Consider the following 17,166-nt stretch of genomic DNA (forward strand, 5'->3'; position numbering starts at 1 on the left):
CTCTATTCCCTGTAGCCCACCTACCCCCTGGACTCATTCTAACCCCTGCAGCCCCTATTACCCCTCTATCCCCTGCAGCCCCTATAACCCCTCTATCCCCTGTAGCCCACCTACCCCCTGGACTCATTCTAACCCCTGCAGCCCCTATAACCCATCTATTCCCTGTAGCCCACCTACCCCCTGGACTCATTCTAACCCCTGCAGCCCCTATAACCCCTCTATCCTCTGTAGCCCACCTACCCCCTGGACCCATTCTAACCCCTGCATCCCCTATAATCCTTCTATCCCCTGTAGCCCACCTAGCCCCTGGACCCATTCTAACCCCTGCAGCCCCTATAATCCCTCTATCCCCTGTAGCTCACCTACCCCCTGGACCCATTCTAACCCCTGCAGCCCCTATAACCCCTCTATCCCCTGTAGCCCACCTACCCCCTGGACCCATACTAACCCCTGCAGCCCCTATTATCCCTCTATCACCTGTAACCCACCTACCCCCTGGACCCATTCTAACCCCTGCAGCCCCTATAACCCCTCTATCCCCTGTAGCCCACCTACCCCTTGGACCCATTCTAACCCCTGCAGCCGCTATAACCCCTCTATTCCCTGTAGCGCCCCTGAACCCATTCTAAGCACTGCAGCCCCTATAACCCCTCTACCCACTACAGCCCTTCTACCGCCTGCAGCTCCTCTACACCCTGCAGCCCCTACAACTCCCGTGCAGCCCCTATAACTCCTCAACCCCCTGCACCCTCTGACCCCCTGCAGCCCTTCTATCCCCTGCAGTCATACTAAACCCTGCAGCCCTTCTAACCACTGCAGCCCCCCTACAGTCTATAAACCTCCTACAGCCTCTCTACTCTCTAGAGCCCTTAAAATACCTGCACCTCTTACAGCCCTTAAAATATCTGCATCCCCTGCAGACCCTTACCTCATACAGACCGTCTACCCCCCGCAGCCCCTCTATCCCCTACAGCCCTTCTGCCCCTTCAGCAGCCCTACACGCTACAGCCCCTAAAATCCCCGCACACCCTACAACTGTTATATTCCCTACAGCCCCTATATTCCCTGCATCAACTAAAGCCCAAAGAACCCCATGCACAAACTACAGACCATTTCCCCTACACCCACTACTGCATCTATTGATCTCTGCACTTACCACAGCCCCTATCCCTCCCCTACATCCACAATAGCCCCTATTACCCCTACCCCCACTATAGGCTCTATCACTCCCTGTCCCTATAAACACTACAGCTTCTATGCCCCTGGCATCCACTGCAGCGTCTTTTTTTATCCATTTAAATATATTTAAATGAACACTATAGACATCCAGACCATTTCAGCTCATTGAAGTGGTCTGAGTGCAGTTTCCCAGGTTCCTTAAACCTGCAATGGCAATTTGTGCAGTTTTTGAGAAACTACAATAATTACCTTTCAGGGTTAACTCCATCTCTAGTGGCTGTCTACCAGACAGCCACTAGAGACTTTTGCTTCGCTAGGCAACTTTTGGTCACCTAAGTGACACTGGACGTCCTTACGCTATGCATGAGGACATCTAGCTTCATACAAAACCCCATAGGAAAGCTTTATACAATGCTTTACTATGTGGGAAGTCCTAATGCGAGTGCAGCGCCTGAACCAGCACCGAGAGACATCAGCGCTGGATTCAGGTAAGTGACAGAAGGGTTTTTTTATCTGTGGGTAACTATTGTGCCAGGAAAACAACTTGTTTTCCTAGCACTATAGTTTCCCTTTAAATAAACTCTAATTCCACATATCCTGACACGACACACAAAGACATACATATATAATTACACCAGGGTTCACAGTGCATGTACACACAGAAGCATACATTCACGTTACATGCACATACAATCAAATAAACGGTACATCTACACCAGCACATACATTGATCTGCAGGGGGCCCGGATCCTAATTTTGCCCGGGGGCCCAAACCACTGTCAGTCCGTCCCTGGCGGTCTGTGTATGTCCCCAGACCCCTATACTGAAGACCAAAATCTAGGTATTTCCCCAGCCCCTCAGATTGAACATAGCGATCTGCTGGAGTGGGAGGACTATGGCCAGAATCGCCAACTTAGCAATAACACATACACACACAGCTGCACATAACACTCCCCACATGGTAACACATACATGCAGCTACTCATTGCTGCCCACAATGTTTCACACACAGACTACTTTATGACGAGACGCTGATTGGCATAGCGTGGCATTTTACTGTGAACCTAACTAGTCTTTTTACCGCTGTTCCTGTTACTATCGTTTTCTTTTTATTAAACAGTCACATTTTTATTTTATATTTTTCTATTCGTTTGGAACAGTGGTATTGGGTGGCATCTGAGGCTTCTGTGTCTGATGTAAATGTGGCCCTGGGTGTTGGTAGAGCAAGGAGGGGTGGGGGGGGGGGGGTAATGATTGAGCAGCTATTTTGCACTATATTGATATCCAGGGTCTACAGCAGGCATGTCCAACCTGCGGCCCCTTAGATGTTGCCGAACTACAACTCCCATGATTCTTTCAATGAAACAGTCAGATAATCATGGGAGTTGTAGTTCAGCAACATCTGTGGGTCGCAGGTTGGACAGCCCTGGTCTACAGCTTGAGTAGACCAGAAGAAGCGTGAGCGCTGGCTAAAACAGTTTGACAGGTTACTATGGGATGGCATCAGAGCACTCCTGGCACTCCATATTTTCAAAGTGATCAACCTCCTTCTGTAGTCCAGTCAGCCGCCTATGGTTGGTGACAGAAATGCAGGAGCTGTTATACAGAATGTATCACTGAGAACTTCCCCTGCTCCTCCTGCAAGTCATTTCCTGTGTGAGAGGCTGCTAGTGGGAGGTGATCCCTTCCACTTCCTGTCCAGCCTCACATTCAGACCCTGGAGGAGCTGAGACAGCACTGAGTTTTACAGCCTCTACATAGGACACTGGAGGAGCTGGGACAGCCAGAAGCTACTGGCCAAGGCTACTGGTCAGAGGCGGAACTAAAGTTGTTGTTTTTTTTTTGTCAATCTTTATTTTATTGTGCACAGAGTAACATACATTCCTGCAATGCCCCAACAGCAATTGCAGGGTTAAAAACAATTATGTAGAACAGTATGTGGCATTTGAAATCAATAACAAGAAAAAATAAAAATAAAAATAGATTAGTCAAGCGTGTTCAGCTGTCAGTCAAGACAAAGACAAAGTAAAGTTGAGCAAAGAGTGTAGCATATGTGACTGCTAGGCTGGCGAGACATTTAGGTTGTAAATCAATTTACGAGAATGAAAAATAATACTTCTCTTACAGGCCAGGTTAACACAAGAGAGTGAGTGGATAAGTCGGTGAAGCACCACAACAGGGTCTTATAAGATAAATGTGGTTACATACGTTAAAAACTAGTAGAGGGTGACACCCATGCAAATATACTGAAATGCACACTAACAGACCTATAGATACAGACACACAGAATAACACGCATTCAGATACACGGACAAACAGAAGACATACATTCAGATACACAGATACACACAAACAGATACAAATACAGACAAACAGATAGATACACGCACATATTACATATTCAAAATGTAAATTTTTTGGCCACCCTCTTGTTTACTACCTTTTAAGTGCAAGAGTGGGGCTTCCCTTGGGTCCAGTCAGCTGGCTGATGCTGTGTGTAGTAAAAAGCTCTCTCACTCCTTTTTGCCTGCATCCAGCATGGCTCGATCTGTTAGGTGGGAGTAAGTGACCGTCTGTCACTTCCTCCCAGTGCTACCAAGATTATAGGTGCCCGGTCGCGCTGTTAAAGGGCAGCAGCACTGACCGGGCCCCTTAATACACATTGATATTGGGTGACGCTGGGTGTATGGACCACCCAATGCACCCCCTCAACATGCAGGCCCTGGTTCCGCCTCTGCTGGCATTTATCTCTCTCTATCAGTCCCTTGTGCTCTGAAAATGCACATAAGACCTAAACCCCTACAGGACAGGGCTATTCTACCAAGGCCTGTTCTTGGTCCCCTTTTGTTCTCTCTCTATACTGCCTCAATTGACAAACTTATAAATTCCTTTAGATTCTTCTACCACCTGTACGCCGATGACGCCCAGGTATATCTCTATTCACCTAATCAATCCTCTGCTGTCCTAGAATGCGTCACCGGTTGCCTATCTTCCATCACTGACTGAATGTCCTCCTGCTATCTGAAACTCAATCTCTCAAACACTGAGCTTCTTATTTTCCCTGCTCATAATAGCGATCCTCCTCTTATTCTCTCCCTGCAAGTTGATGGTACCCTCATCAGCCCATCCTTGCAAGCACGCGGTCTTGGTGTTACATTTGATCCTGGCCTCACCTCCAGTCTGTTGCTAAACCCGGTCAATTCCACCTTAAAAACATCGCCCGCGTACGCTCTTTTATTACACAAGATGCTAGGATGCTGCTACTAAAGCTTGTTCACGCTCTAGTAATGTCTCGCACTGATTACTGTAATTCTCTCCTAATTTGTCTCCCCAGAAGCCATACTGCCCCACTACAGTCTGTAATGAATTCAGTCTCCAGGTTAATTTTTCTCACCTGTCATTCCTCTCACCCCTCTCCCCTTTGTCTATCCTTACATTGACGTTCTGTATCCTATAGGTGTCAATTCAAAATACCATCCCATACCTATAAAGCTCTACACAACTCTTGCCCCTATTATATTTCTTCACTAATTCATAGATATGCCCTTCCTAGGTCTCTCTGCTCTGCCGTTGACCTTTTCCTGTACACTGCTCGCACTCTTTCTGCTAAGACTTCTCGCGGGTGACTCCTTACCTTTGGAACAGCCTGCCTACTCCCATCAGACTCTCCCGTAGTCTTCAATAATTTAAGAAGTCCCTCAAAACACACTTCTTTAGAAAAGCTTATAGCCTCCCAGAGTAACTTCTATTTCACAAACCTGTCTCTTACTCTCACCTCCAATTCTGCTACTTTCCCACTGTGTTGATTATTCCCCTCGATGCCCTTCCTATTGTGTTTTATACCCAAGCTCCTATAGCTTGAGCAGGGTCCTCTTCAACCTATCGTTCCTGTGAGTTTTTGTAATTGTCCTATTTATAGTTAAATCTCCCCCTTTGATAATATTGTAAAGGGCTGCGGAATAGGTTGGCGCTATATAAATGCCAATCATAATATGCGCTTTTAATATTTCCTAGCCTTCCTTGTTGGTGTACCTAGAGACTCACTAATGATCAATGGTTCACTCTATTCACTCTTTGATATACTTTGATTTATGGCATTTTAGTGTGCCCTATACACTTGTTGGATTAGTTAATAGTTCAAATCTACATGTGACTTTAATAGATGTATGTTTATTCCAACTACTCAATATCATGTCATTAAAAACAAAAAGAAAGAATAGAAAAACCATGATAATGATCGATTTGAGACGGTAAATTTTCTCCTTTCTGCTTCCTAGAAATTTGGAAGGATTCCTATGACTGTACGGAAAGGAGGCTAATGTAATGATACACATTGTGGCTATCTTCAGGTTAATCTTTTTTGTACAGTCTATTCCAAACAGAGCTACCATGAGAAATAAGGCCAAATCCTTGCACCCGACACCATTCACAAAGCCACAAGTTAAAGTCCCTAATACGCATCCGCCTGTCGTTCTGAGTGTTATGCACATGCAGAACTTCAGAGAATGACAGTGTGGAAGCAACCTGCTGTATATCATTGGTATAAACACTAAAAACTTCCTTAACTCCTTAAGGACCGGCCTGTTTTTGCGATGTTGTACGTTAACCCCTTAAGGACATTTGCGCTATATGTCTGTCCAACCGTAATTCACCTCTTTCATATTAAATGCACCCCCCTTATTCTATATCTTTTTATTCAGGGGAAACAGGGCTTTCATTTAATATCAAATATTTAGCTATGAAACATAATTTAATATGAAAAAAATGGGAGAAAATAAGAAATTGTTATTTTTTTAGTTCTACATGACATTTTAACTGTCAATGTCATAATACTGTTTGCTTTTACTGCAATAAAATACACATATTTGTATTCAGCAAAGTCTCACGTGTAAAACAGTACCCCCTATGTACAGGTTTTATGGTGTTTTGGGAAGTTACAGGGTCAAATATAGCACGTTACATTTGAAATTGAAATATGCCAGATTGGTTACGTTGCCTTTGTATAGTAGCCCAGGAATTAAATTTACACCCATAATGGCATACCATTTGCAATAGTAGACAACCCAAGGTATTGCAAATGGGGTATGTCCAGTCTTTTTTAGTAGCCATTTGGTCACAAACACTGGCCAAAGTTAGCGTTAGTATTTGTTTGTGTGTGAAAAATGCAAAAAACGCCAATTTTGGCCAGTATTTGTGACTAAGTGGCTACTAAGAAAGACTGGACATACCCCGTTTACAATACCTTGGGTTGTCTACTATTGCAAATGGTATGCCATCATAGGGGTAATTTTCATTCTTGGGCTACTATAGGGTCACAAAGGCAACGTAAGCAATCTGGCGAATTTTAATGTGAAAAAAAATGAAACACAAGCCTTATATTTGACGCTGTAACTTTTGAAAACACCATAAAATATGTACATGAGGGGTACTGTTGTACTCGGGAGACTTCGCTGAAAACAAATATTTGTGTTTCAAAACAGTAAAAAGTATCGCAGCAATAATATCGTCCGTGTAAGTGCTGTTTGTGCGTGAAAAATGCAAAAAACTTCACTTTTACTGGCGATATCATCGTTGTAGTACATTTTACTGTTTTGAAACACTAATATTTGAGTTCAGCGAAGTCTCCCGAGTAAAACAGTACCCCTCATGTACAGGTTTTATGGTGTCTTGGAAAGTTATAGGGTTAAATATAGTGCTAGCAAATTAAATTCCCCATACTTTCGGCATGGGTTGTCAGGCAGGTCCCGCTAATTGTAATTAATTAGGATACCTAATTATGTAAAAATATTTCATAAATATATGTGTAGAATTAATATATGTATATATATACATATGTGTATATATACGTATATATAATTTTTTTTATATTTTTATTTATATATAGGTATATATATAGTGATTTATACGTATATATTTATGTATATAGATATATATATTATTTTGTTCTACGTGTATTTTGATATAAATATATATATATATATATTAATATCACAATACAGTTAGAACGAAATAACACACATCTATATATTTTTTAATTATTTATTTTTAAATATTTTTTTATTTTTACGTATTTACATTTTTTTATATTATATATAAATATATATAACAATAATTATATATATATTTAATCAGTATCCGTCTACGTGTAATTCGATATTAATATATATATAATTATATATATGTTAATAGTAAAATACACCTAGACAGTGTATGTATATGTGTATATATATTCTTAGATCATATATATATATAATATATATATATGATCTAAGTATATATATATTTTTTTTTACACTTATTTAATTTATTTTAATTTTATTTCCAGCCAGCAGGGGGACTAACTGTCATTACAGTTAGTGCCCCTGCTGGCATTGCTGCAGCCAGCTATCCCGGCCATGTGATTGTGAGGTCCTCGCAAGGACCTCACTCTCACAGGGCCCGGGGGGCTGAAGAGGGCAGACGTGCCGCAGGGGGCTCCCCCCATCCGCGATCGCCGGCGACCGGGTAAGTAAAAAAAAAATGGAGGGCGTACAATTACGCCCGGCGGCGTTTAGAGCCGCTTAAAAAAGGACGTAATTGTACGCCCTCCAGTCTTAAGGGGTTAAGGACCAGAGCAGTTTTAACACTTTTGTGGTGTTTGTGTTTAGCTGTAATTTTCCTCTCTCTCATTTACGGTTCCCATACAAGTTATATATTGTTTTTTTTCAGGACAAGAAGGGCTTTCTTTACATACCAATATTTGTATTATGTCATATATTTTATTTAAAAAAAAATAATAAAATATGGTGAAAAATTGAAAAAAACATGTTTTTGGACTTTTACTTGAAAAATCTTTTACTTATCTACAAAAGCTAATGAAAAAACTGCTAAATAGATTAAAGATTTTGTCCCGAGTTTAAAAACACCCAGTGTTTACATGCTTTATTGCTTTTTTTTGTTATAGGCCTATAAATACAAGTAGGAAATTGCTGTTTCAATATATATATTTTTTAAATTTATCAAAAGTGACATTGCAACACTGTTATCTGTCATAAATCCCAGAATCACACCTCACATGTACATATTTTTTTAAAGTAGACAACCCAGGGTATTCAATATGGGGTATGTCCAGTCTTTTTTAGTAGCCACCTAGTCACAAACACTGGCCAAAGTTAGCATTTATATTTGTGTGTTAAAAATGCAAAAACCGCTAACTTTGGCCAGTGTTTGTGACTAAGTGGCTACTAAAAATAGGCTGACCATACCCCATTTGCAATACCTTGGGCTGTCTTCTTTTTCAAATGGTATGCCATCATGAGGGTAATTCTCATCCATCATGAGGGTAATTCTCATTCCTGGGCTACCATACGCTTTCAAAAGGCAACCTAACCAATCTGACAAATTTCAATAAAAAAAAAAAAAAAAAAAAAAAAAGTAAAATCAAGCCTTATATTTGACCCTGTAACTTTCACAAACACTATAAAACCTCTACATGTGGGGTACTGTTATACTCAGGAGACTTCGCTGAACACAAATATAAGTGTATCAGAACAGTAAAATGTATCACAGCAATAATATCATCAGTGAAAATGCCGTTTGTGTGTGAAAAATGCACAAAACATCACTTTCACTGACAATATCATCACTGTGATATGTTTTACTGTTTTGAAACACTAATATTTGTGTTCAGCGAAGTCTCCCGAGTAAAACAGTACCTCCCTATATACAGGTTTTAGGGTGTCATAGAAAGTTACAGGGTTAAACACAGTGCAAGCAAATTAAATTCTCTGGACTTTCGGCCTGGGTTGTCAGGCATGTCCCTCAAATTGCAATCGTTAAAATTACTTAATTAGGTAAAAATATCACATAAATATGCACGTAGAATTTTAATATATATATATATTTGACGTCTACGTGTATATTTATGAAATTATTTATGTAATTATGTATATGGACATGTATATTTCGTATTATTTTTATTTATTTATACATAGATATATATATCATTACATTCTAAGTGTATTTGATATAAATATATATATATATATTAATATCAAAATACTGTTAGAATAAAATTACATATACCGTATATACTCGAGTATAAGCCGAGTTTTTTAGCACATTTTTTGTGCTAAAAAACCCCAACTTGGCTTATACTCGAGTCAGAGTCTGTATTATGGCAATTTGCATTGCCATAATACAGACAATGGGGCTGTGGGGGCTGTCAGAGCGGTACTTACCTCTCCTGCAGCTCCTGTCAGCTCTCTCCTCCTCCGCGCCGTCTGTTCAGCACCTCGGTCAGCTCCCAGTGCGGCTCTCGCGAGACTTACACTGTGAGCTGACAGAGGGAGCTGCACAGACCGCGCGGAGGAGGAGAGAGCTGACAGGAGCTGCAGGACAGGTAAGTACAGCTCTGCCAGCCCCCCTCTCCCCCCACTGAACTACCAATGCTGGACCACCAGGGAAGGAGAGCCCCCCTCCCTGCCATGTATCAAGCAGGGAGGGGGGCCGAAAAAAAAAAAATTAGTAATAATAAAAAATTATAATAATTAAATAATAAATAATAATACAATAATAATAATAATTTAATTAAATAAATAAAAATAATAATGAATAATAATAAAAAAATAATAAAAATTAAAATAATAAAAAAAAAAAAACACCCACCCCCCACCAAGGCTCTGCAACACACACACTCATACACACACACCACTCATACACACACACACCACTCATACACACACACACCACTCATACACTGCACTCATACACTGCACTCATACACTCACACTGATACACTCACACTGCACTCATACACTCGCTGCACTCATACACACGCTGCACTCATACACACACACTGCACTCATACACTCACACTGCATTCATACACTCACACTGCATTCATACACACACGCTGCATTCATACACACACGCTGCACTCATACACACACGCTGCACTCATACACACACGCTGCACTCATACACACGCTGCACTCATACACACGCTGCACTCATACACACACGCTGCACTCATACACACACGCTGCACTCATACACACACGCTGCACTCATACACACACGCTGCACTCATACACTCACACTGCATTTATACACACACACTGCATTCATACACACACACTGCATTCATTATACACACACTGTAAATAAATATTCAATTAATATATTTTTGTTAGGATCTAATTTTATTTAGAAATTTACCAGTAGCTGCTGCATTTCTCACCCTAGTCTTATACTCGAGTCAATACGTTTTCCCAGTTTTTTTGGGTAAAATTAGGGGCCTCGGCTTATATTCGGGTTGGCTTATACTCGAGTATATACGGTATATAATTTTTTGTAATTATTAAAAATTATTTAGTTAATTTATATATTGTATATATACGCGTGTAATTTAATTATACGTGTATTTTAATATTAATATATTTATATATAAATATAAAAGTACACTTAGTATGACATTATATATATGATATATACACATATTATATATATATATATATATATATAATACTTGTATATATATATTATATATATAAATATTCAAATATTTTTTTTTTTTTACACTGGTTGCTTTTTTTTAACTTTATTTTATGATTTTTCACTAGCAGGGAGACTGCCTGTCAGCACAGACAGTCCCCCTGCAGGCAAATACACAGGCACCTATTGCGGCCACGTGATCGAGTGATCAACCTATTGTTTCCTGTAAATTTATTTGTAATTGTCCTATTTATAGTTAAATCCCCTCTCATAATATTGTAAAGCGCTACGGAATCTGTTGGCGCTATATAAATTGCTATAATAATAATAATAATAATAATAATAATAATCACGTGGCCGCGGGGTCCTGATCTGCCGCAGGGAGACTGCCTGGGCAGACAGGCAGTCCCCCTGGACCGGGAGGAGCGCTGATCGCCGCCGGGGGACCGACGGCGATCAGGCAAGTACCCCCAGACCGTCATGACGGTTCAGGACCATCATCGGTCCCCAAGGGGATGTTTCCGATGACGGTCCTGAACCGTCATCGGTCGTCAAGGGGTTAAAGAAGTACTATAGTGCTAGGAAAACAAACTCGTTTTCCTGGCACCATAGGGTTATGACTGAGCCTGTCTCCACAACACCAGTACGCTCAGTGCCTGAGCCTGTCTCCACAATACCACTACCGTCAGTGCCTGAGCCTGTCTCCCCAACACCACTACACTCAGTGCCTGAGCCTGTCTCCATAACACCACTACCCTCAGTGCCTGAGCCTATCTCCATTACACCACTGCACTCGGTGCCTGAGCCTGTCTCCATAACACCACTACCCTCAGTGCCTGAGCCTGTCTCCATAACACCACTGCACTCGGTGCCTGAGCCTGTCTCCACAACACCTGCCTAATTTAATAATGTTAGTTTAAACATGTTTATTAAGAAAAGTTTAAATTAGAATTTTACATAAAAAGCTACACATGTTCAAAAATGTTTTTTTTTTGTTAATATTTGATGTTTAAGTCGCTCAGTGCAGTAGTTATCAATTCTCGGCTAATATCCGTTTTCTTTGTAACAAGCTGTCAATTCCCGCAGAGTCTGAGTACGATGGATGTTCCCTGTCCTCCTACGCCCAATCCCAAATCTCTGGGCCAGATACTTATACTCCTCCAGTATCAGATGTTGGCAAATCGTATTAAAGTGATGGTGCAGAAGGCAGAGAATCTAGGGAAACTTACACGCATTCCTGGAGCCGCAGGTAAGACCACAAGCCACCCATTACTTTATAATAGAACCTCTAAGGCTGAGATTCAGCAACATGTGGTTTTAGAGGAGGGGTTGGGGGTTGGCAAGCTTGGACACTCCAGATGTTGTGGACTACATCTCCCATAATTCTCTTGCAGCTATAATGCTGGAAAAGGAGCAGGGGTGATGTAGTGGACAACATCTGGAGTGCAAACCTCCAAACTTTGGCAGGTCTGATGTCAGAAGAGGAAGGGTGTGTCATTAAAGCAATGAGGAGGTACCTTAACCTGACGTGCATATATGTCCTGCTTCTGGCAAGACAGTCTCTAATTCAGGGTCTTGGCCCACTTCAGTTCCCTGCTGCCCCGCATCTGGGGATACCAGGGAACTGTCCCTGGGCAGCACAGTGATAAGCACGTGCTGTGAAGTGGGCACTAAGACGATGCAGGGATTCCTTTAGCAGTTCTCCCACTGAACATCCCTTCAGTCTTCCCAAAACTGGGTGACGGTGCCTATCTATCGGTTGTTCAGGAAGACATCTCTGTGACCTGCCAGTAGGAAGTTTCAATGTTTGTTTTCTTGGAAATTGAAATTTCTACTGCCATTTCCTTTGTGGGAGGGAACCACAGTGACTTAACAGTGACTCAGGGAGGACTCTTCCACCAAATTTAGATAGAAATTATTGTTTGGCACTTTGCTATAAAGTGGTCAGGTGTGCCTGTGGGGATTGTAATAAAGAGTTACAGCACAGTCGGCAAGACAGACAATGTTATACTGTTGATTTGCCCCAATCCAGGACAATTCTAGTTTGCCCCTGCCATGCTTGGTGTGTTTAATGCATTTCAGTAATTTAATACGGTTGTGATGTATGAGGGACTGTTTTGATTTGATTAGCTGGAGGAAATACTGGTTGTTCTATAGTCAATTTTTTACTGATCATGAAAACACAAGTATATTCAACAATATAATCTAGATTGACTCGCATGAACAAGAGTAAATAAGGCCTTGCTTAAATGAGCTTACACTCTCACTCTAAAATGTATATGGGTTTTAACTGTAGAATTACTTAGTCTAACCACCATAATTACTGCAGAACTTTATAGTTGCTATGGTGGGTACCACGGCCGGTCTCCTCGTGTTCTAGTTCTAGCACGGACTTGCTGTGCTCCCACCGACCCCCCTCTGGACCGGCGGGGGATATCCCGGTTCCCTACCGACACTTACCACACCATAAGAGCAGTGGTGCAACACTTGCTGACATTCCAAAATGGCAGATGCTCATCTCTTGGGCTCATATAATAAGAGTTCCTCCCAGAGGGCTTCCAGCGACTTAGTTGCTGATTTCCTAATGCGACTTGATCTAATCTTCTAGCGCTTCTGGCTCCAAATCCAGCGACTTCTTACAGCTGTCAAAGCGGAACATAAGAAGGGAGTCGAAAACGAGGATCAGCCAGAGTCTAAGGGGCCTATTCAAAGAGAGGAGCTGGAGAGGTCTCAATCTACTGCACACCTACACAGGCCGAGAGCCAAATGGGGTTTAATTGCCTCACATCGCCCACATTAGCGGAAGATTGCCCGCAAAGAGTGGTGAAAATCACCCCAATCCTCCGACCGCCCTCAGCAGAGGATAGTCTTGGACTGTTGCCTTACCCGAGCCTGTGGGACATGGATGCTGGCCCCAGTCCTAGGGCTGGAAGGGGCACCCGACTCTGGCGCAAAGTCTACTCTGACCGTGTCGCTGTTATGCCGCCCATGGGAGTGGGTTGAGTCTGTCTGGGAGTCCACCATCAATTTACCATAATACAGTAGCAGGCAGCATCTCAGTTACCCAACTAAGCCTTTTCTTTATTTTGATATTTTCTTGACTTTATGACGCACAGCTTTATTATTGTAGTATAGTGTTATGTGACTATGTTTTATTCCTGAGGTCACAAAAATTGAGCCAAGCTTGTATGGTCTAACACACTCTTAGATCTGACTTGATTAACCTTTACCTGTCTGGCTAGCACGATAACCTGATCTCTTGCTTTTCTGCTTGTGGCTTTGATCATAACCATTCTGACTACTCGGCTCAACTAAGCTTATAACTCTTCACATTGCTAGATAGGATTGGCCTAGCTTTATTAATACATGTTAAATCTACGTTCTGACTATCTCATTTTTCTATAACAAAAAATGTGCGTTTTTTTTGCAGTCAATGCCTTGACCCTGTTTATTGTACAATGCTTATATAGGCTGGTTCATGCTGTCGGGGCATAACAGCTATGTCTCCAATACCATGCACCTATAAATAAAGAATGTAAATAAATATTGAGATACAACCAAAAAATAAGCGGGAGAAAGAGCTATAACAAACAAAAAACAAGGAGGAGGGGTCCACAGGGCAAACCCAAGGACTTTCAAGCCAGCCCAGAACCTTCAAACTAAAATCCATGAATGCAATGATTGGTGTTATGAACCCTTGGATTGAGATGGTCCATTAACAGGTTATCCTTAACTTTTTCTGTTACAATAGCCAGACAGAGTCATGTGTGCTGAAACCAGGGAGCTGCCAGGGTAATTCTGTTAAAAAGCTTTTGTTGATAAGAAGGAAGACCTCCCATGGATTTGGTGAACAGAAAGGTGCAGAGGTCCAGGACCAGTGGTCGATGGAAGAACCCATGATAGCAGATCAGTAACTCCTTCCTAGTAGAGAGGTACCTTCAAGCAAATCCACCATATTTTAATGTAAGATCGTCGTCTGCCACAGAAGCGCCAGTACTTATCAGTAGGGTTGTGTCCCACAGAAACCTCTGGAATTGAGTGCATTCTCAAGAAGATCCCAGCAATCTTAAAAGTACACTATAGTCAACAAAACAACTTTAGCTTAATGAAGCAGTTTTGGTGTATATATCGTGCCTCTGAAGTCTCACTGCTCAGTCCTCTGCCATTTTAGGAGTAAAATAGCTTTGTTTATACAGCCCTGGTCACACCTGCCTGCATGTGACTTAAATAGCCTTCCTAAACACTTCCTGTAAAGTAAGATCTATTGTTTGCACTTCCTTTATTGCAAATTATGTTTAATTTAAAATGTCTTATCTTCTCCACTGTTAATGGTAATAGTTTGCTAGACCCTGCAGGAGCCTCTTGTGTGTGATTATAGTTCCATTTACAGAACAGGAGTTAAAAAAAACTTTTACAGTAAGTTACATCTGATTAAAAATGAAACCAGTTTGTTATGCAGACTTTGTGAGTAACAGCCAGGGGAGAGGTTTGGCTAGGGCTGCATAAACAAAATGGCATAACTTCTAAATGGCAGAGAATTGAGCAGTGAGAGTTCAGAGGCATGATCTATACACCAAAACTGCTTCATGAGGCTGAAGTTGTTTTGATGACTATAGTGTCCCTTTAAACACATGTGCAAAAATCTGTTGTCCTGCTGGGTAGTAGAACCTATGATATTTCTGCAAAAATGCCAAAAGCACACAGATGACAGGTCTGTGCCACTACATATCTACCAAATAAGCACCAAGGCCAATAACACTATGGATTTTATTCACTAAATAGGGAAGTGATTTGAAAACCAAATTTCAAAACCTGATCAAATATCTAATTTAGAAAAAAATAATCTAGTTTTACTATAGGCACAGTGTTACTATTCTAACTTCAATTTTGCAATTATTATTTTTTTAATCCACTATAATTCACTGTTTAGTTAATAAATCTTTTTGTGGCTCGTGCCTACTGTGTGTTGCTCTATCTTTATTTATGGGTAGTGTGCATTGGGATCCAATAAATCTCTGGGTGGAGTGGATTAGTAAAGGCATACAGACATAGTACTTAGCATTATTTACTAAAGGATGGCTACCTGCGAATTTTCGGGTGTTTGCAAATAACAGGACAGTGCAATAATGATGCGTACACGTGGAGACGATGTGCTGAATTAGGTGAATACAATGCACACAGCCCCAAAAACAAATATTTAAAGCAATACCGCGTTTGCACAAAACACATTAGAATGCATTAAAAACAAATACTGGCAAAAAAATTAACAAGGAATAGTAAACAAAAAATACACTTTAACTGCAATCTGCAAATATATCTTATAGGGGGTCCTTGTATACATCCTGGAAATAGAAAGAAAGAATACAGGACGTCCAATAGATCTACATGTTCTAAGAGGAACAGGGAGTCGTTACAAATTGCAAGAATGCTAATGCTATACAAAACTTACATTATGCAGTTAAGGATTGCTTTTAGATCTCAACGTGAACCTGTCGTGGATCAACAATTCCATCTAGCCGAACATTCCATCTGTATATAGTCTTAGCAGAACTGTTGCCAAATGTATAGATTTAAAAAAAAAAAAAAAAGCACCATAATAAAGAATGATCCTCTTACCTCACCTGTCCATTGCAGTACGAAATGTCAGACTTCCAAAATTCACCGTAAGTGTGTAATGTATGTCTGATAAATGTAGAAACTAAACCAATCACACTTTCTTATTGTAAATTTGTGATTAAAAAAAGTATAAAAAAATTACTCCCCCACGCTGTAGTGGTGTCACGGCTCCCCGTTCTTCTGCCGGGATGGCCGCACATAAACTAAGCGGCCACGCAGACAGAGATATTGTATACTTACCTTGGTCGAGGCAAACCACTGGCCGACCTCCTTCCGTTCAGGTCCCCAGCGAATACGACCTTTCTACAGATGCCGGCCGCTGTGGTTCCGGTTTGTAATAGGAAATTTACCTTCGCCCACATCAAAGATGGTGCTAACGTGCATGCGACGTCACGTTATAGACGCACACGCACGTTTTGGGGGTTCAGTGGCCAGAGACTACCTATTACAGCCTCATGAGGGTTATTTAAACCCAAATTACCTTTTGGTCAGTGCCCTGTCGTGGTTTCCACTAGCTGGTTATCCGAGAGTGTGTTCCTGATAGTGTTTTTTCTCGTATATTTGAATTTGGCTTTTTTTTTTACTTCCCTGATTTCTGGTATTCTTGACTTCTGGCTTCCTTCATCGTTGTGTCACGTTCAGTGTCCCTGACCTCGGCAAGCATTTTGACTATTCTCTGGTACATTAAGTCCGGCCATTCTAAGGTCCGGTTAAACGTTATCCTTAGTCCCAGGTGTGATACTATTTTGCGTGCTGGATTAATTATAATCCTGACAAGTGGTCATCATGCCAGCCGTGCCCGAGTACCTGTATTGTAAGTAGTGAAATGGTTTTAGAATGGTTTGAATTCTTTTAGATTACACAATAGACAAATGGGCCCAAGAAGGGCATATGAGT

The 17,166-nt window shown here is 41.3% G+C and overlaps 1 protein-coding gene across 3 annotated transcripts in view; it reads left to right on the top strand.

Moving 5' to 3' along the window:
* LOC134601407 (synaptotagmin-5-like) overlaps positions 1 to 17,166 on the top strand; it is a 64,528-nt gene that overhangs the window by 35,520 nt on the left and 11,842 nt on the right. For all 3 annotated transcript variants that reach the window (XM_063445888.1, XM_063445887.1, XM_063445886.1), the window contains exon 3: positions 11,740 to 11,902. In XM_063445888.1, the coding sequence (XP_063301958.1) occupies positions 11,740 to 11,902 (163 nt within the window). The remainder of the gene's footprint in view (positions 1 to 11,739; positions 11,903 to 17,166) is intronic.

Source organism: Pelobates fuscus, chromosome 3 (assembly GCF_036172605.1).
Source record: "Pelobates fuscus isolate aPelFus1 chromosome 3, aPelFus1.pri, whole genome shotgun sequence".
Classification (NCBI taxonomy): domain Eukaryota; kingdom Metazoa; phylum Chordata; class Amphibia; order Anura; family Pelobatidae; genus Pelobates; species Pelobates fuscus.